At 48.8% G+C, this 21,292-nt stretch overlaps 1 protein-coding gene across 2 annotated transcripts in view; it reads left to right on the top strand.

The window, feature by feature from the left end:
* CRMP1 (collapsin response mediator protein 1) overlaps nucleotides 1-21,292 on the top strand; it is a 72,363-nt gene that overhangs the window by 48,568 nt on the left and 2,503 nt on the right. For both annotated transcript variants that reach the window (XM_082389994.1, XM_082389995.1), the window contains exons 7-13: nucleotides 2,103-2,171; nucleotides 3,470-3,590; nucleotides 6,646-6,802; nucleotides 9,670-9,811; nucleotides 10,490-10,660; nucleotides 16,645-16,824; nucleotides 19,727-19,892. In XM_082389994.1, coding sequence (XP_082246120.1) covers nucleotides 2,103-2,171; nucleotides 3,470-3,590; nucleotides 6,646-6,802; nucleotides 9,670-9,811; nucleotides 10,490-10,660; nucleotides 16,645-16,824; nucleotides 19,727-19,892 — 1,006 coding nt within the window. The remainder of the gene's footprint in view (nucleotides 1-2,102; nucleotides 2,172-3,469; nucleotides 3,591-6,645; nucleotides 6,803-9,669; nucleotides 9,812-10,489; nucleotides 10,661-16,644; nucleotides 16,825-19,726; nucleotides 19,893-21,292) is intronic.

The following is a 21,292-nucleotide window of genomic DNA, read 5'->3' as shown; positions in this document are numbered from 1 at the left end:
TTCTTCAGTTGATAGATGTTTGGATAGTTTCAAATTTAGGACTACAATGTATAAAGCTTCCTTAAACATTCTTGTTCAGTCTTTTGTTAAACATATGTTCCCATTTCTGTTGGTAAGTACCTAGGAGGGGGATTTCTGGGTCGTGGGTGTGCACATATTCAGGTCTTACAGTTACTGCTACCCTGTTTTCCAGGGTGTACCAACCTATATCCCACCAAATGTGTGTGAAAAGTTGAGTTTGGAGTCCCCAGTTCTTAAGCTGTACATCAGGGAATTCTTAGCTTTCCTCGCTGCCAACTTAAGATTGAGTTTTCTCAGCTCCAATAAATCTGTTACCTTTTGTACATCTGTTTCCCAGCTTCCAAAATTTTGTTTCTGTTATCTTCTCTGCATTCTCTTGGTTCTTGTGTACCATTTCTGTCACTTTAGCAGAGTTTCAGGATGGAGTAAAAATAATGTGTGTGCTCAGCCCATGATTTTTAACTAGAAACCCTACTCTAGTCTTTTGTGATCTGTGTTTTTCCCCCCTTACATCATCTTTTGTCCTCCCTCCCTTTTTCTCCTTCCTTCCAACAGAAATAGTAACTGACATTTAAATAGTCTTCCAGAGGGATGTCTCCATGTCATAAATCTTGTTGTAAACAGTTTACAAAAATGCCTTGTAAACACCATCTTCAATAGCTGACATCATTTCATTCTTTACTTAAATCCACCCCAGCTGTTAGATCTTGAAATTGTTTCCAGCTTATGTTCTTATAATAAACTCGAGCTTGATAACCATAGATGCACAGTTGAAATTATGATTTTTTTATTGTTGATAGGGCCTGGGGCTCCTCGTAGGGCTGTGTTCCAGAATGATGATACAGAAACTGTGGAAGTTAAAATTAGCCGCACAGCTGACACCTGGGCAATGTAAAAATATTAGTTTTGAGATATTACAGTATTCCTAAGGAGGGGGCACCTTGGAGCCTTGGAGCAAATAGATTTGCATCTGGGCTATTAGCTCAGGGAACCATTTCATTTATATGATAAGCTTGAGGTAGAGTTTTCCTGCTAGAAAGACAGGTACCAGGAAGAGGAAACTACAGTAGAGAAAATGAGAGCTGCTGACCATCAACGAGCCCTTACTATACACCAGGTATCGTGCGAGCATTTCACATCTGCCACCTCAGTGATGTATTATAGCAACTCCAGTGTGTAGGTGCTGTTGTTTCCAATGTAAAGAAGAGAAGATTAATGAAATAATGCCATTTGCAGCAACATGGATGGACCTAGAGATTATCATACTGAGTGAAGTAAGCCAGACAGAGACAAATATGTGATATTGCATAAATGTGGAATCTAAAAAAATGATACAAATGAACTTATTTACAAAACAGAAACAGATTCACAGACAGAAAACAAACTTACGTTTACCAAAGAAGAAGGGGAGGAGGGATAAATTAGGAGGTTTGGGATTAACATATACACACTACTATATATAAAATAGATAACCAACAAGGACCAACTGTATAGCACAGGAAACTACTCAATATTTTGTAAACCTGTAAGGGAAAAAAATCTGAAAGGAATATATATATGTGTGTGTGTATATAACTGAATCACTTTGCTGTACACCTGAAACTAACACAACATTGTAGATCAACTACACTTCAATTAAAAAAAAAAAGAGAACCTTGAGGCTCAGAACCGACAGAGACGATCGGTTCTGGAGCTGGATGCCCAGGTTGATTTCTGCATCCATGTCATACCCAAACACCACCCATCTTCCTTCTCTCTTACCCTGCAGCAGAGACTTGGAAGTTGGAAGAGCGCTGGGTGGTCTTTAAGGCTAATTTCGTATAACCCTACTTCCTCTCACTGGTCCCGTGGTGTTGAATAGAGCAGGTGTGGATGGGGATATCCAGGGTTGCAAAGGGGGACGGTGGGCAGGGGTAGTGGAGGGAGCAAAGAAGCTGTGGATCGCCGCAGCCCGTTAGGCCCCATGCAGACCACTCCCGCTCCTGGACTCAGCTGCCCCCTCTGTCTAACGGGGCTGGAGGATTGGCCTCTCCCGGCTCTGACATTCTGTAATCACTGACTCATTCGTTCTTGTCTTGTAGGAACAAAAGCGGATCTTAGAGATGGGCATCACGGGTCCTGAGGGCCATGCTCTGAGCAGACCTGAAGAGGTAAAGGAGCCTCCACTGGGTGTGACCCTGACATAGCTGAGAGCTCACCCCGATGCTGTTCCAGCTGGAACAGCCCGGCTAGAGCCCCCGTCTCCGTCTCATTTCCCCTACATGAGCATCCCAGCACGTGTGGTCCTCTCCGGGTCTGCCCTCGGGCTGGGGAACCCTGGGGCCTGCAGGTCGATCAGAGGAGCCGGGAAAGGCTCTGCCTCTCCCAGGGCCTAGGAACTTCACAGCATGGTCCCATGGACACTTCAGAATCCCTACTGAGGACAAGGTGTATTTGATGACAGGAAAGTGGAGCCCCACGTCCCAGGCAGAGGACTTCAAAACAACTGCCCTTGCACGGACCTCCTGTCCGCTGTGCTCTAAGACTCGACAAGGGACGAATCCCCTAGGAGTGATACGGCACATGTGTGGCGGGACACGGGGGGTGGGGGGACAGAGGGAAGGCAAGCAGGTTGGGCATGGAACAGGATGGACGTCCAGTATTTTCTGGTGTCTCATCAGATCATTAGTAGTCTTCCCGGACCTCCGCTCTAGGCCGGCCTGTGCAGGACATGGGACACAACACACGAGTACACAGACTCCTTACCCAAAGGCTCCTGATCGGACCCAGTGCTCCAGACGTGAGCTCCACGCCCACGAGCTGGGTTCCCGGTCCCTGGTGAGACCAGGACAGACCTGAGACAGTGTCTACAAACCGTTATAGCATGTGGACGTGGCCACCGCCTCCAGGCATGTGAGCAGCCTGGGGACCCTTGTGGGTGTGGCTGGACCCCTGGCACGCGGCTGTGGCTTGGGCTGCCTGCCAGCCACTAGCGGCACGGCAGACTGGAAATTAAAACAATACATCACTGGTCCTTTTGTTTGCTCTAGCGGGGGCAGAGACCAAACCCAACAGCAGGTGGTTTCACTTGGTTATTGAACAAATGAAGGAAGGAATGCATGTTGGACACGTGTGTTCCCTGCTGTCAGGCATTTTATAAGTAACCAACCACCTTATGGGCCTTTTGATGACTCTACTGCCTAGGCGATCTCCTAACAGAGCGTGCAGAATACTTCCAAGCAAGTGAAAAACATAATTCTGCCTTCCAACCCTCTAGCCAAATACATTCTTAGTTTGTCCTTCCTTTTGAAAAATCTACAGTATTTTCCTCTCTTGATGCAGTAGATTTCCCTCTGACCACACTTAAGGAGAATCAAAGGCGCCTGATCAGGGAGAGCCCTAGGAACTCAGGGTGGGTGGTGCCTCCCACCTCTCCCTCCTGTGACCCATGTATTTGCTGTGTCCGCAGCTGGAGGCCGAGGCCGTGTTCCGAGCCATCACCATCGCGGGCCGGATCAACTGCCCTGTGTACATCACCAAGGTGATGAGCAAGAGCGCAGCGGACATCATCACCCTGGCCAGGAAGAAAGGTACGCGGCCCAGTGCATGGGCCTCCTGCGGGAAGCTGCGGCGTGAGGAAGGGGCATGTCCAGCAGGCTCAAGTTCACTGACGGAGCCACTCCCCAGGGCAGAGACATTCTGCCAGTTGCCTGCAGCCTGGGCCCTGTAGGCCAGGTTGAAAAGGGAGCTTGGGATGGTGGGCAGGCACAAGATGTGCAGTCATTTTTAGGTTTGATTCCTGGGATGCCATGGGCCCCGGGTGTGACCTTGGGTAAGTGGTCTGAGCTTCGGTTTCCCCATTTGTAGCTAAGGTAATTATCCCCTCCTTGTGGGTCACATGAGACCATGTATTTTAAAGATCTGTGAAGAGTTCCAAGTTCTCCCCTGGGTTTCACATCAAAGAAGTGATGGAGCCAGGGCTGCACCAGCTCTTGGTTCCTGCCCACCCTCTTTCTGGTCCTCTCTCTGGGCCCTTCATCCTGGGTCCCCTATCTAGGGCCTCTTAGTGGGTGCCTGCACCCAGGCTCCACCGTGGGGCCCACACAGAGTCTCAGCTGCAGGGTGGGAAGAGGGAAGGTGTTTTTCCAGAGCCAGAGGGTCTGGGGACAGCCCCGTGCTGGACATCAAGGGAGTGTGGCAGGAAGGCAGCCTCCAGCTCTAAGACTTGGACGCACTACTTAACCTCTCTGAGCTACTGTTGCTTCATCTCAAAATGGACCCGATGGGCTCACAGATGTGAAGTTCCAGCCAAGTCCTTGGTGGGTCCCGAGGGCTCCTGAGGACCCTGGGGCACAGGAGCCACTGGTGCTCTGAGCGGCTCTGACCTGTGTGGTGGCCATTCCCCAGGAGACTCAGAGGAGCCACCCGAGTGCGGTCCCCAGGCCTTCTTGACTGAGGCCCACAGTCCCCAACACCCACCAGATAGAGAATGAAGGTTGCCCAAAGCAGCCTTCCTTCCCTAACTCAGGGTGAGAGAGAGAGAGAATGACAGAGGGGGTAGCACACGTCACACGAAGACAGTCGCTAGAATCCTTTCGTCCTGTGGACTTTCACCAAGAATGTTCACCACCCGGACAAGGTCCACCCGTCTGCTTTCTGGGAGTCGTATGAGGTTGACCGGGAGCTCTGGGTCGGAGGGGGCAGCCGGGTGGAAATCCACAACAGCGGCACAGCCCTGGCTGCCTCCACCACCCTCTGCATGCAGGATGCTCCTCCTTTCTTACAGGAACCCTTCGTGGGAAGTGTAAGTGGCTCTATTCTTAAAAATCTTTAATTATGTATTTTATTTTACCTAATATATCCAAAATATTCATTCCACGTGTAATCAGTATAAATGGATTAAGATATTTTGCATTATTTTTCTGTACTGTCCTCGAAATCCAGTGTGTATTTCACCCTTACAGCACATCTCGACACAGACCAAATGCCTGAAAGCCACATGTGGCTGGTGGTTTCCGTGTGGGACAGAGCAGCGTTGAACCCCAAATACCTAGTTTTAGTATTTTTTTTTTTTTAAATACCACAAACACAGTGGGGTTTTTTTTGTTTTGTTTTTTTGTTTTGTTTTTTAATATTTCATTTATTTATTTATTTATTTATTTATTTATTTATTTATTTATTTATGGCTGTGTTGGGTCTTCGTTTCTGTGCGAGGGCTTTCTCTAGTTGTGGCAAGTGGGGGCCACTCCTCATCGCGGTGTGCGGGCCTCTCACTGTCGCGGCCTCTCTTGTTGCGGAGCACAGGCTCCAGACGCGCAGGCTCAGTAGTTGTAGCTCACGGGCCCAGCTGCTCCGCGGCATGTGGGATCTTCCCAGACCAGGGCTCGAACCCGCGTCCCCTGCATTAGCAGGCAGACTCTCAACCACTGCGCCACCAGGGAAGCCCAGTTTTAGTATTTTTAAGGGCAAGCTGACGAGTAGAGGCATTGTACAGAGAGTGATCTAGGTTAGCACAGCTTGCTGAGGACCAGCCCCAGGTTAAAGATGAGGAAACTGCCGCTCAGAGAGGTAACAAGAATCTGGAAGCAGCGGTAAGCATGCAGGAGAGCTAAGCCTGCAGGTCCTGCAGCTGCCGAGAAATAAAGTGACCTCCACCCTCTCATGGCTATTTCAATTTAAGTAAAGTTAAGTACAATTTTGAAGTTGGTTCCTCAGTCGCGTTAGCCCTGTTTCCTGTGCTCCAGGGCCACGTGAGGCTGGTGGCCGCTGTCTTGGGCAGAACCGTCCAGAGCAGTCCCAGCACCGCTGTGCTGTTGGGAGTCGCCGTCCCAGAGCCAGGCTGCTGGAGCCCAAAGCCTGCCTCCCGCTTGCCAGCAGGGTGACCTCGGGCTGATGCCACAGAACCCTGGGCCCACGTCGTCCCCTTGGCACTTTCTCTGCTGCGGGGATTCTCACTGGGAAGCCTGAGACTTTGCCCCTGGGCTTTTGTTCTGGCAGAAACACCTCTGGCCCACTCCCTGGAAGGCAAGCTGGACTTTCGGCAAAGTGAATGCTCAGAAAGGAGCCCTCCAGTAGTGGGTTGGTGGCCGCACGTCCTGGCCCCTTGGCCCCTGTGGGGTGGGATGGCTCTGAGGCTGCCGGGGTCCCCAGTGCACTGAGCTGCGCGTGCCCAAGGCCACGACTCGGTGATAACTCATCTTTCCTTGGCTTCTCTCTCTGCCTTATGTCACTTCCTCAGTCCCCACTGAGTTGTTTCCTGGAATCACCTCCGAATAAAACTCTTGAACTCGATTTTTCATTTGAAGATCTGCTTTTGGCGGAATCCAAACCGAGACAGCACGTCAGGTCTCTGTGCTTTGGCTGAGCATCGTAAAAAGAGATAATAGTCAAAAATAGTCAAATCCAAATGCTAAAAGCATTCACAGTCCAAAAGGTTGCTGAGCAGGACAGCGGGGTGCTGAGTGCCTGGTGGCCGAGGAGCTGGGGCTCTGGGGGGTGTGTGTGTGTGTGGTGAAGCCTGGGGGAAGGATGGGTGATTTATCCCCAGTCTCATTCTCCGGCCTCGAGATTCTACTTTCCTGCACCCGCATCTCCCGTGAGAGACCATTGGCTCTCAACCATGCGTGTTTGTGTTTGCCTCCCAAGGCCCCCTCGTTTTTGGCGAGCCCATCGCTGCCAGTCTGGGGACGGATGGCACCCATTACTGGAGCAAGAACTGGGCCAAGGCGGCGGCCTTCGTGACCTCCCCTCCCCTGAGCCCGGACCCCACCACGCCCGACTACTTGACCTCCCTGCTGGCCTGGTGAGAGCCCCGGGGCTGGCGGGCTCGTGGGCCTGGGCAGGGGGGCAGGACTTCTGGGAGCGGAGGGTTGAAGGATAGGAAATCAGATCTGGTTCAGACACACTTGGGAAGGGGCCTTGGGTTGGCTGCCCGAGAGACCTCAGAGCAAAACCCCGGGTTGTTTACAGCAGGACTGAGGGCCTTCGAGTCAGTAACCGCTCCATTCATGTTTATAGGTCACCTCCCGTTCATTCAGCGGTATTTAAGCACCTCTGTGTGCCTGGCACTGTGGTGTATTGGGAAACACCCAGAATTAGGAATGTGAGACCAGGATCCTAATCCTGCCTCAACCCCTAGTTGGCTGTGTCACCCTGGCCATGTCACATAACCTGTAATGTCTCTGCCTCAGTTGACGCCTGGGCAAAGTGGGGAGAATACAGTACCTACTGCAGAGGTGGGTGTGAGACAGCGTAGGTAAAAGGCCTGGAATTCAGGGTTCACAGCGGCCACTGCATTACACTCTGCTTCCTGCACACAGTAGGAGCACAGCTAGTTTAACCCCTTCTCTGCCATCAGCCAGTGTGAGGGAAGAACACTTAAGGCCACGGGAGAAGGCTAAGTGGTGAGGTGTGCAGGTTGCTCTGGAAGCAGAGATGCAAGCTTGGAAGGCTTTCTGGAGGAAGTGACATCAGGCCCAGAGCTAGGGGATGCATAAGAGTTTCCCTGAGGGGCGAGAATAAGGTGGGACTTCTAATCAGAAGGAACTGTAAGGGGGTGAGGGTGTGTTCTCCTTTTCCCTAAATGCTGCAGCAGCCCATGACATACCTGGCGTCTGCAGCCTGATGTCTGGTGGGCAGCTCCAAGTCCAAAACAAACCCCCCATCTTCCCCCATGAAGCTGCTGCTCCCACAGTCTTGCCCATCTCAGGAGATGGCAGGACACAGACCAAAGGCCCTGGCATCTAGCTGCTTCTCGCCTCCTTGGCTGCAGCCATCCTGGCTCAAGGGCCATCATTTCTCACCTCCTGACAAGCCTCTCTATTTCCGTACTGTCCCTTCCACACCCTTATCACATCACAATCTGTTCTCAAAAGACGCTCAGGTATTTTAAAACATAAGTCAGACCAAGCCAGCCCTCTGCCAGGAGACCTCCAGGGTCCTTTCCTCTCAAAGTGAAACACAAGTCCGCACAATGTCCCTCAAGGCCGAGCCTGATCTTGCCCGCACTCCTCACTAACCTCGCCTGGTCCTCTTCTCCCCGTGGCTCCCTCGGTCCATCCCACTGCTGTCACGCTAACTATAGATCCCAGGCAGGATGGTGCCACAGGGCCTTTGCACTCACCCTACCCCTCCCTAGCACTGTTTTCTTCGTCATCTTGCGGTTTGCTCTCTGCCAACTTCAGATCTTTGCTGGAAGATTTCTTCTCAGTGAGATAGTTCTGATCATCTTCTTAAAAACGGCAGTCCCAGCGCTACCCCATCACCCCCCCCCACCTCCCCCTAACTCATTCTCCTGACCGTATGTTTCTGACTCCCGCCCCCCGCCCACCCTGCACTGGAATGTCAGTTAATGAACACAGGAATTTGTCTCTTTCTGCTTATAGATGCATCCCCGTTGCCTAAGACCATGCCAGACACAGGAAGTGTGCAACACACCTTTGTTGAATAAATGAGTGAATGTCACATCCAAATATATTTCTGTACGTCTACATGATTGCTAACATGCCCTGGGGCCCCGAAATGGAGGCTGACCTCTGCCCTCGTTGAAAATCACAAAATAAAACTCCACTTATTCCATTGATTCAGATGCCAGTTAGGGGCTCATCATACAGCCCCAGAGTATTTTCTCTCCAAAGCCTGAGTGACAGAAAAGCAAAGCCAGTGAGCTTGTGTCACTTTGCTACAACCAATGAATAGCATTTTGTCCTTCGGGCACAGCACAGAAACATTAGCCAGGCCTTACATCAACAGCCTTACAGAGGGAGACCAAGGTCAGCACATTATGGTTTCCCATGTGACCTGGCGGAGACACGAGGCCAGGAACATGACCATCCTTCCAGCACGAACATCCGTGACTCTGAGAAACACACAGACACGTGCTGGAGGCTGGGTTTTATTCACTCACTTATTTATATATTCATTCAGTCACTCATCCATTCATTCATTGGCTCCACTCAGTATTTTTTCTTCAGTTTTAAACCTTGAGATAAAATTCACATAACATAAAATTCGCCGGGCACTCGATTTTAAAGAGAAGAGGTGGAGGATGGAGAGGGAAGCAGGGAGTTAGCATCTTTGGCGCCTGCCGTGTGCCAGGCAAGTAGCTCATTGTCTCCTCAGGGTGATCCGGGAAGGAAGGTTCCATTCTCTTTTCCATTTTACGCATGAAGAAAAGAGGAGTGACTTGCCTGGCCAGGAGGTGGCAGTTCTGGGATTTAAAAGCAGACCCGTTGGATTTGCAAAGTCAAATTGCATCAGGGGCTGTTCAGGGGTCTAGTGAGATGCATGGAAGCAGAGTCACTCTGTTGGCCTCTAGCATCTTCTGTTCTCAGCAAGTCTCTCCTCACAGATGCCTGCAGCATCTTGAGGCCCTGTGGGCTCTCTCTGGGGGGTGAAAGAACAGACCCACTGCCCAGGATCAGAGCGTTTTAGGGCAGGAGGAGGAGGAGGCTGACCCGGAGAGCCTTACCTGGACCAGCTGGAGCCCACACTCAAACAGAACCCTCTCCCGATGCACAGGCCTCTTTCCAGTCTTCAGCAAGACACCAAAGGCCACAGGGCCTTCCGGTGTCACTCAGTAAGGCCTGTGATGTGCCCCAGATCTCTGTGGGGTTTGAGTTTCACAGCCTCCTTGGGTGTCTGAACCCCACCCTGTTCTGTCTTTGCCAGTGGAGACCTGCAGGTCACAGGCAGCGGCCACTGTCCCTACAGCACTGCCCAGAAGGCGGTGGGCAAGGACAACTTCACTCTGATCCCTGAGGGCGTCAACGGGATAGAGGAGCGGATGACCGTGGTCTGGGACAAGGCAGTGGTAAGGCGGCGCCGTCTCCCTCCTGGAATATTCTAGAAACACCCCTCCTGGCCCTCTTGCCCATCAAAGCCATGCATTATGCACTTCTGGTTCTTAAAATTCCCTTCCTACTTTGAGGCAGAAGCAGAACTCACTAGGAGGGCGCACGGAAAACATGTGACCCTTAAGAAAGCAGCGCGAGTCCTGTGGTGTCCTTTGCATTTGCAGATGTGACAGCAGCTGTCCTTTAGTCTTTAAGGATGAAAATGTTTTGTTTTGTTTTGAACCACATCTTAGTCCACGTAAAGATGACTTTGTAAACTGTGTGTGTGTTCTGGTTTGGGGTTGAGAGTAGGTATGGAGGCTTCCTGTTGTGTAAGGAAGCCCCAGGTCACACCTTGATCACTCACTTGAAACGGTAGATCTTTATTTTCTGTTAAACTTGGGCCCAATGAAACTGACCAGATGTCAGGGTGGCCGTTGTGGAAATGTCATCACACCTCTGAACGGTTAATTACGTTTCCGCTCTGATGAAGCCAGGCCTCTGGCGCTCTTTCAGGGCGGCCTGGTTTCAGCAGGGAGAGGAGAAAATTCCAGAGTCCTTGTAAGGACTCCTGTTGGCTGGTTTAGATCTGTGCCTGTCTGCCCCTTCTGGTCCTGTTATGAGATGCTCTTTTCACCAATGGATCTTGCCTTCAGGCTACTGGCAAAATGGATGAGAACCAGTTTGTTGCTGTTACCAGCACGAATGCAGCCAAGATCTTTAACCTGTACCCCAGAAAAGGGCGGATTGCCGTGGGCTCGGATGCCGACGTGGTCATCTGGGACCCTGACAAGGTGAAGACCATAACAGCCAAGAGTCACAAGTCGGTAAGTCCCGGTTTATTAGTGACACTCCTGGCTTGGGTGAGCAATTCTTGCTCTGCAATCATTTTAGAAGCCTCTGGTTAAAAATGACTTATGAATTTTCCAACTAGAATGTGATCTGATATCTGGCATGACTCCGCCTTTCAGATTTTTCCTCCAGTTGGAGAGATTGGGAGAAGAGTTTGGAGCAGGCTCAACTAAGCTGTTCTTGCATGTGTCTCTCCCACGTCTCTCTCTCTCTCTCTCTGGGGCTCCTATCTACAGATGCATGCATTCTTAAACAGCTGACTCTGCTCCTAATTCCATGGAGTAAGCCATCAGGCTCAGAGAGGGGAAGTATAAGGTCCAAGATTCTTTCTCCAATTTAGTTATCAAGCTAGAGAGGGTTTGATCTGCTATATCAGAAACCTACTTCAGTTTGGGGCTGGGCTCGCAGTCATCAAAGGAAAGGATTGGACTGACTCGTGCACAGTCTCCCGGGCTCCAAGCCCCAAGCCTAGGGGTGTGGGTTTTCTCTGCCCTTTGTGTCTTACATGCCCTTGATTTCTTCACTCATCCAGCAAACCTCTAAGGATGCAGAGAGACGTAGGACATCTTTCCCTCCCTAAGTGCTCGCTTCAGACCCACTCTGCATGGTCAGCAGCGGTCTTGGGTCCAGATTAATGTTCACACTCACAAGACACAGAGTCCTCAGCCTGGTCCCTGGTTCACCAAAGTCTGTTACAGGGCGTGGGCTGGGAGGCAGAGCGTGTGCACACAGCACCACTGCGATGGGAGACCTCACCCCCCTCGGCTGCCATTCCCCAGCCCCGTGGTCACTTGCTGGTGAGGGGCGAGACCACGTGCATGGGGACAGAACACCAGGCACGAGGAAGCCTCAAGAGAAAGTGACAAGGACCACTTGTAGTAGCTCATGAGTGTGGCCCCCAGGTCCCCCTCGGCCGCAAGACCCATGGCCTGGGGACAGGGAGGTCTGTCCAGCTTATCAACCAGTGGTCATTCTTAAAATAACCAGAGCTCCCTGATGACAGGCTGGCTTCCCTCACCCCCCTCCCTGGGGACAGGTCAGGAGGAAATGAGCCTGAGGTAGCCTCCCCTGGAGAAAGGTGTATGCTCTTCTCCACTCTCACCGCCCAGCAGACACACGACTCCGTTTTAATTACTATGGATGCGGTGATGTGCACAGACCAGGTGGGGTCTGGGAAGGCAGGAGAGGCACGCTGCTCCCCAGTGGTGTCAGCTCACAAGGCCGCCGTGGTCCAGGGAAGAAGAGGACGCCTGGGTCAAGGAGCAGGGGTTCCAATTGTTATCAAACTCCAAATATTATCAAATATTATCTTGTAGTTACTCTGTGCTTACATTTTCCATGCATCATCTCACTTAATACAATAACCTTCTAAGTTAGGTATGTTATTATTTATTAATAAGTAAGAAAATGGACAGAGAGAAGATACGTGTATTAGCTTCCTGGGGCTGCTGTTACAGAGTACCACAAACTGGTGGCTTGAAACAACAGAAATTGATTTTCTCACAGTTCCGGAGGCCTGAAGTCTGAAATCAAGGTGTCAGCAGGGCCGGGCTTCCCTGAAGGCAGAGAGAATCTGTTCCGTGCCCTCCTCCTGGCTTTTGGTGTCGCTGGCCATCCTTGGTCTGTAGATGCGTCACTCCAATCTCTGGCCGTCTCCCTATGTCTTATCATCTTCTTATAAGGACACCAGTCATTGGCTTTAGCGCCCACTCTACCCCAGTGTGACCTCATCTTAACTAATTACATCTGCAATGACCCTATTTCCAAGTACAGTCACATTCTGAAGTACTGGGGGTGAAGACTTCAACATACCTTTTTGGGGACAATTGAACCCATAATAGTAAGTCACATACCTGAGATTACCCATGTGAGAAGGAATGTTTCAGATTCGTTAAACTTGAAAAGCGTGCCCTCTCTGTCCCAAGCCAGATTTGAGTGATTTTCATAATAAGAAGAGGACAGTTCAGGATGCCGTGAGACCAGTTGCCCACAGCGTTTTTGTCTGTTCCATTTTCTCTGTTTAAAGCAATGCAATTCACATAGTGCAGGAAATGAATGTTTTTCAGAACATGGATTGAAAAATGCTCTTAGAGGTTGGTTTTATTTTTTCAGTTTTAAAAACATTACTTTCCTTTTGACGATGAAAATCTTTTCTTATATCTTGATCGGTGATTAAAAATTTAAATCTACTTTTCTGTAAAAAGAACACAACTTTTATTCTTTCATATCTTCGTGGGAAAAGTATTTGCTTCGAAGTATCACACCATAGGTCACATACATGCTTGTATATCCATAGACTACCTAGGTTTTTTACACTCTTTATGTTTAGATATAATTCACGTAACATAAATTTCACCATTTTAAAATGTACAATGCAGTAGTGTGTTTAGTATATTGAGAAAGTTGTACAATCACCACTACTAATTCCAGAACGTTTTCATCCCCTCAGAAAGAAACCCAATACCCGTCAGCAATTATTCTCCATTCCTCCTCCCCAGGCCCCTGTCAACCACAAATCTGCTTTCTTTCTGGATTTGTTTATTCGAGACATTTCCTATAAATGGCATCACACAGTATGTGGCCTTTTGTTTCTGGTTTCTTTTTACCTGGTATCATGTTTTGGAGGCCCATCCACACTGTAGTAGGTATCAATCCATTCCTTTTTATGGTTGAATAATCTTCCACTGCTTGGATAAACCACATTCATCCACTGATGGATATAAACATATACCATGCTTATCCACTCGCCAGTGTCAGGCTATCTTTTATAGGACATAAAAGACTGAGGAACAGTAGTTGCTTCCTGGGAGAGGTACTGGGGAACTGGGGCTCCAGGATGGGAGACACAACAGTTTTTTAAATCATAGTCTTTTGTATTATTTGAGTTTTTACATGGTTCATAAGTACCTTTAGGAAATGAAACAATTAGCTTTTATTTATTTTTTTTAACATCTTTATTGGAGTATAATTGCTTTACAATGGTGTGTTAGTTTCTGCTTTATAACAAAGTGAATCAGCTATACATGTACATATATCCCTGTGGGATAGGGAGGGTGGGAGGGAGACGCAAGAAACAATTAGCTTTTAAAACTCTATGTGGTTGTGGGACTTGCCTGGCGGTCCAGTGGTTAGGACTCTGTGCTCTCACTGCCAAGGCCACGGGTTCGATCCCTGGTCGGGGAACTAAGATCCCGCAAGCCATGCGGCGTGGCCAGAAATAGAAAAATTAAACAAACAACAACAGCCAAAAACTCCATGTAGTTGTGAAATATAGACCGTGACATCTGTGGGTAATATAACCTGAGCCTCATAAGAATTCCCCAATTGAGGAATGCCACTGTGGCGTGTAATGTGTCCTTCCACTAAGAAGACAACTAACAGACCATGCTGCGCTGAGTGAGTTGGGCAGTTGTCTAGTTTTGACTGGGAGGTGAGTGATTTGCTTCTTGCACTGCCTTTCAGTATTTACAATCCACATTTGGGCTTCAGCAAAATTGTAAATTACTGCCTAGCGGGGTCACTTCAGGGTGACTCAGGAAGTGTTAGATGAGCTCATGTTAAAACTGAAAACAGATCTTCTGCCTGGGGCCTGGGAGGCAGCGGCCACAAAGAGTCTAAAGCATAGTATTAGCAGCTGTTTGTAAAAAATCAACATGATTGTTTCCCCGAAGCCCTGAGTACGCACCTAAAAACCATCAAAAACAATAAGAGAATCCATCAGCTGATTCCAAATCAATATAAAGAATTGATACCTTTTCTATGAGATAATTAAAGAGCACTTTGAAAAACAGAATGGAAATCAAAATCCTGTTTCTAATAACAATCAAAACTAAAGAGTTCCATAAGCGCAAGTCCTTTTATGCTAAAAACATTCAGTAGAGTAAAAACATCAGTTCTTTCTCATTTAATCTATAAACTTGAAGCCATCGCATCAGAAAATGGAATGGAATTGTTTTTTAACTAGAAAAACAGAGTTCCTAGATGGACAATTTGAGAATAGCCAAAACATTTCTAAGAAAACAAAAACTAAAGAGAGAACGCTAATCATCCCAGTTATTAAATCATATTATAAAGCTACAGTGATTGAGGCAGTTTGGTATTAGCAGAAGAGAAAAGAGAGCCAGGCAATAGACCGACCGCATATATGAGAGTTTGGTTTCAACAAAGGAGACTGTTAAAATTACACAAAGACAGTTATTCAACCAATTGTGTTTGAATACCCGGCTCATAGGGCTAGGCGGCTGCTGTACTCTTGACCACAAAACTAATTCAAAATGGGTGGAAGATTGAAATAAAATAAAGTTATAAAAGGACTAGAATAAAACACATTTTTTAAAATGATCATTTTGAAGGGGAGAAGACCTTTCTGAGCAAGACACAAAACTTAGAAAATACAAAGGAGAAGATTGGTCTGTTTGACCACTGACTACATACAAATTAAACCAAGAAAAAAAACCCTCTATATTGCAGCAAATGATAATATTTATTACTTTATGAGATCAAAAGGCAGAGGACAGACAGGGAAGTTTGGTAATACACAGTATTGGCAATACACAGGACAAACAAAGGGAGAGATTTTTTAACATTGAATATGTCCTTAGAAACCATTAAGGAAAATACCAAGAACCTAATAGAACAGGGCGCAAAAACGCAGTGACAGAAGAAGAAATATACAAAGGGTTTCTATTCATTTAAAAACAGATCCGATCTCAAATACAAATCACTGCAGTGAGATGCTGTTTTTACCTGCGCCAGTGTCTGAGATGCAGGGGTTTAATAGGATGGAGTTGAGGTGGAACTAGCATGCTGACAAACTCATGGAGTTTTGTCGGGAATGGAAATCAACGCTGCCTTTTTTGGAAGGCAAATCTGTCCAAGTTATAATCCGTTTACGCTTTGGCCCAAAGTCCACATCTACAAAGATACTCACACGTGCCGGTGTGGACACTCAAGTGTGTTTATTGTGCTTTTTTAGCAAAAGCAGGGCAAAGACCCACGTGCTTGTCCCTGAGAATTGGATAGGTAAATGATAGTATGTCCCTGGGGTGGAATCCAGTGCAGCAGTTTAAGGAATATCAAAACATTTTTAACCCACGACACAGGAACGTTCACTGATGGGGAGCATTCTCTGAGGTAAGGAGAAAAACTAAGGTGAAACTGTCCAGAGCGCTTGGAACATGAGAAAGTTACTCACGCACAGAAAATATCTGGGGTTCCAGAAAGGTCAGTGTGAGGCAGGCATCTCAGTCTGAGGTCAAAGAGAGACCTGCTTTTTAAAATTATATATATCTTTTGTGCCGTTCGACTTTTTACCGTATTTTTTACCTACTTTTTGAATAATCAAAGAGTTTGGCTGGTGGTAGTTGTAGTCACTTTAGGACTAATGAAAGGAATGCATATATTCTAGGAAATGTTTTGTCTTTCAAATTAGTAAATAAATAAATAAATAAAAATGACTTTACCTAGTGCCGGAGGGGATTTCATAGACATGAAATTATGAAATATTCCCCCACTGCCGATGTCACGTCAATCGGTCCGATGCCTTCAGAAAATAATTTGGCAGCCTTTCAAAAGCTCATGTCCTTTGACCCAGTAATTTAATTTTAGGAAAAATGAAAGAAAATGTTTTTAAAAGAAGACCCCAAAATGTTCAGTTATAGTCAGAGTGGCTTCATTGCCTAACTCCAGGAGCCCCATTCACTTTCACCATGCCCCAGACGATATTAGTTAGAGTATATAAAACCACCAGCAACGTAAAAGCCCAACCGTGAGGGGCTGATTATGCAAATGAAAGTGTACCAAAGAATATTACACGGTCCTAAAGGTGTTTTCCAGAAAGAACAAGCATTGGAAAATGCCTGTGATAGGATGTGTAGCAGAATCACCATTGGGATGAACGGGGCTGATGCGGAGAGAAGCCTTGGAAGCTGGATAAAAGCCCGTGGTTCTTGCCGTGCAGGCTGTGGAGTACAACATCTTCGAAGGCATGGAGTGCCACGGCTCCCCGTTGGTGGTCATCAGCCAGGGCAAGGTCGTCTTTGAGGACGGCAACGTCAACGTCAACAAGGGCGTGGGCCGCTTCATCCCGAGGAAGCCCTTCCCCGAGTACCTCTACCAGCGCGTCAGGATCAGGAACAAGGTATGCGGAGCCAGGGTCTGCCGTGTGCAGAGAGCGAACAAATGTCACAGCTGCACGAGCCTCCCCTTCCTCACGTGTCAGATGAGCTGGGACGTGACCTGCCTGCGTCTCAGGCTGGAGTGAGGACCAGACGAGACCGGGGAGGTGCCAGGGATTTGCCAACTGTAAAGGGTTGTGCACGTGGGGTGATGGGAAGAGTCCTGGGAGTACACCAGCCAGGACGCACATCCTGCATCATCTTGCGGGGGGGGGGGTCTTCACCACCCCCTCTTTTAGGTGTCGTGACCTTCCTTCTGCAGATCAGAACCCTGGCGCTCAAAGCAGTGCAGGACTGTCCAGCATCACACGGCTGGGAGAGCTCTGAAGCCCTTAGTGCCGTTTGGTAAAAATAAACCGCCCTAGCCCACTCGAGGGGTGGCAGAACTGCATCTAGACTCCCTTCGATCTGCCCTCTTTTCTCCTCCTTGCTCCCCTTCCATTCTGCATCCTCCTTCCCCTCTTTTTCTTGAGGAGTCTTAGCGTGGACTCAGGAGGTCAAAGGGCATGGAGTAGGCACAGGCTCTGTCCCGTCTCCAGTCCAGTTCAGAGGAGGAAGTTGGCTCATGCTTCAGAAAGACTCCCGTCTGTGATCAATCATCTTCCCTAATTAAGTCCCTCCCATCACCATGACAACCTGCTTCCCGCACTAAAACGGCTGATGTCTGCCAGAAAGCCCAGCTTTATTTGTGTATGTGCACGTGTATATGTGTATGTCTGTGTGTGTATGTGCATGGGTGTATGTGTATATGCACGTGGTGCTCCTGTGTGTATGTGCTCCTGTGCTCGCTTATGTGCTTGTATATGTGTGTGTGCATGTGTGCCCACCTGTGTATGGTCCCACTCTTCTTGTGCTTCATAAGTGGCACCAGTGCCACCAATTTAGATGCAAGAGCCCAGAGACCTGGCATTCCCAGACTCCCAGGCCAACCATCACAATGCTCTATGTCTGTTTACTGTCCCTCTCCATGCCTTAAAGTGTAGCATCCCCAGTCAAGGATACCAAATTGCACAGATGTTATGCGTCAGATGGGGAAATGATGGACATGGAGAATTAGCAAGTTAGATCCGAAAGATGGCCAGGGATAGCGATGTGGCCACAGCAGGCTGCTGAGAGACAAAGGGACTTGTGTAAACTCCTGTTTGGGACACCCACCAAGGGGGCAGAAACACACTTTGGCTGGCTTCATTCCCTCTAAATCAGTTTGAACCTGAGGTCTGTGGTTAACGGCATCTGTGAGAGGTGGATGCCTGACCTCGATGCCAAGACGTGATCTGCGGTGGCCAGGCGGACAGGTCCCCTGGCACAGGGCCACCCTCCCCGCATACCTGACGGCAGAGCACAGAGGCCAGGCCAGGTGGGGGACAGGCCCTGCCCCGGAACCTACATCTGGCCAAGCTGAGTTCAGAGGTCACTGAAGGGAACTGGGGGCCAGGAACACAGGCTTGGAACCGGCTGGAACCAGGGAAGCCCAGAGGCGCAGGAAGCAGGTATTAAGAGGGATGGGGCAGAGACAATGAGGTCCCAGGGCGTCAGGACAGCAGGGCTGCTGGGGGCAGAGGATGGGTTATCACCAAGCAGCTCTGGGCCCTTGATATTGGTGCTGAAAAAGGACCCCTTCGTTGTAGAGGAGGGAGCCTAGGGCTGGGGTCGGGCGCTGTCACCTGTGCAGGGGAAGAGGGACGTGAAGGTGGGGTCGGGGCACTGTCACTGACTCACAGTGGGAACCTGCACATGTTCCTGGCCACACTCTGTCTCCCAGGGCCTGGGACGGACGCCCACACTCCCCTGGCTGGCTCTGAGCTCACCAGCAGGCTCCCAGTCTCCCACCCGAGCCCCTGCAGCTTTTGGCTTCTTTGCCTCATGGCTCTCTCTCCCAGGACGGCCCTCAACCCATGGGGATGGAGGCTGTGTGCTGTGTCCCATCCTCCCTGGGGCCCAGGAGGTTTGCTCCCTGCAGTAGCCCTGAGCCAGGTGCCCTCAGAGGCGGCCCTCTCGTTCTCTCTCCCTGTGGTAGGTGTTCTCCCTTCCTCTCTCCCTCCTCCTTTGCGGGATCACCTCCCAAACTACCTGCCCCCAAATCCACAATGAAGACGACCCCCTGATGCCACCAGTCCCCGATTCAGGGGTCCTTGTGAGGGTGTCAGGGAAGTGTTTTCCTCTTGGAAATAGCTTCGGAGTCCTCCTGCACGAAGCTGTGTATGTGTCTGTGCTTGTGTGTGTATGTATATGTGTGTATGCACGTGAGTGTGCACTTGCCTGTCTTTTTATGAATGTGTGTTGGATTGTATGTGTGTGTTATATATGTTAGTGTGTATATTAAACATGTTGGTGTGTATGCAGGCATGTGTGTGCACGTACATGTGTGAATTGTGTGTATGCATGTGGTTGTGTACTATGCATATTAGTGTGTGTGCAGGCATGTGTGTGCATGTACATGCACATGTGTGGAGTGTGTGTGTGGGGTGTGCATGCATATGTATGTGTTGCACGTTTGTGTGCATGCATATATGTATGCCTGTGCACGTGTGTATGCATGTGATTGTGTACTATGCATATTAGTGTGTGTGCAGGCATGTGTGTGCATGTACACACACGTGTGAATTATGTGTATGTGGAGTGTGTGTGTGGGATGTGCATGCATATGTATACGTGCGCACATGTTTGTGTGCATGCATATATGTACGCCTGTGCACGTGTGTATGCATGTGTGAGCGGGTGCCTTGTGTGGTGTGTGTACAAGCAGGTGTGTGCATGTTTGTGTGTACATGTGTGTATCCCCAAGGAGACCATGGTCACTCTCCTGCACACGGGAATGCATACGTGCATCTTGTCAATCAGTTGCTCTTCTTGTCCTCTGTTTAGGTTTCTGGGTTGCAAGGGGTTCCCAGGGGCATGTATGACGGTCCTGTGTATGAGGTGCCAGCCACACCCAAATATGCAACTCCTGCTCCTTCTGTCAAATCCTCGCCTTCCAAACACCAGCCTCCACCGATCAGAAACCTCCACCAGTCCAACTTCAGTTTATCAGGTAAGAAACTACAGCGGCCAAGGTTCTCCACCCCACAGTGGCTCCCAGAGCCCTGAACTCCTGAGAAATGGACCCTCAGCCTCAGGCACTCGATGAGGAGCCAAAGATGGGAGTGTGGGTTCCCCTCCCCTCCCCTCCTGCGGTTGAGCAGAGAGGGCTGGGGGAGGTCAGAGAGCAGAGAGGGTCCGTGGGAGCAGCACAGAGATACCTGACCCTGGTTTATGAAGAGTCTGCCTGAAAATTGTCCTTAGGCTCTTCCTTAACACTCTTGGGGACATTTTACACTCTTACCCATGAAGCTATGTGTGGAGAGGGGAATCAGGGTAGCTGCCTTTGCTGGATGTACGTTCTGGGTCGGGTCTTCAGCCATCCATGGTAGTTCAGCACACACTCTCATAACTCATGACTGTTTCATCTTCACAACCGCCCTGTGTGTAGAGTGGTATTATTCCTGTTTCTTTAAGGAGGAAATTAAGGCTCCAAGACATTTAGCGTCAAAATGCCAGGACTTGGTTCTCAACAAATGTGTGCAGACAAAATCAAAAGTTCACGTGGTCCTTCAGACTTTCTGAAGGCTCTTGGGACGTGTGTCTGCAGTTTCATCAGATCGCCACACAAGGGCAGGTGTGCACCTTTCGGGACATTGCCTTGGAATTTCGAATATTTGAGGTGTTAGCATGAGTTATATGCTGTGCTAGGTGCCAGGAATACGGTGATGAATAAGACACAGCTGGGCAGGCTCAGTCTATTCTAGAGGTCGGCAAACTTTTTCTTAAAAGGCCAGGTAGTAAATATTTTAAGCTTTGTGAGCCAAGAGGCAATATCTAAGACCATTTGAAATGGAACCATTTAAAAATGCAAAAAACTATTCTTACCTCATGGGTTGTAAAAACAGGGCTGAGTTTCCTCAATGGGCTGACTTCTGGTCCAGCAGGAGTGAAGGACATTTAAACAGAAAAGGCGATGTAGTTGGCAAAAGAGAGAATGGAAGGGGCAGAGAGAAGATGAAATACCAGTTTAAATTGCGGGGGTGACAACCTACCATCCATTCAGGGATTACGCAGTGGGGAGCATGAATCAGAGGGTCCGCCAGTCCAGTCCATCTCACTTTCCCTGAGCCTGTCATGGAAGAGTATCTCCCACACCGTGTGATCCAGTGTCTAAAGAAAACTAATATTTTTGCACAAATGGACCCTAAACACAACTGGTACAGATGCTTATGAGGTAGAAAGGTACAGATGCAAGGTACAGATGCTTATGAGGTAGAAAGATATTAAGCACTTGGCCTGATTTCTGGGTCAGGAAGACACACTGTCTATCAATGAAACAATGAGAGAAAATCAAAGTCAGTACTCTAAACCAAATTCGTTGTGGCTTACACAGATCATATAAAGTCAGAG

Source organism: Balaenoptera borealis, assembly GCF_965194805.1.
Source record: "Balaenoptera borealis genome assembly, chromosome: 4".
Taxonomy (NCBI): Eukaryota; Metazoa; Chordata; class Mammalia; order Artiodactyla; family Balaenopteridae; genus Balaenoptera; species Balaenoptera borealis.
The sequence above is the reverse complement of the archived record's forward strand: the minus strand, read 5'-3'. Positions and strand labels throughout refer to the sequence as shown.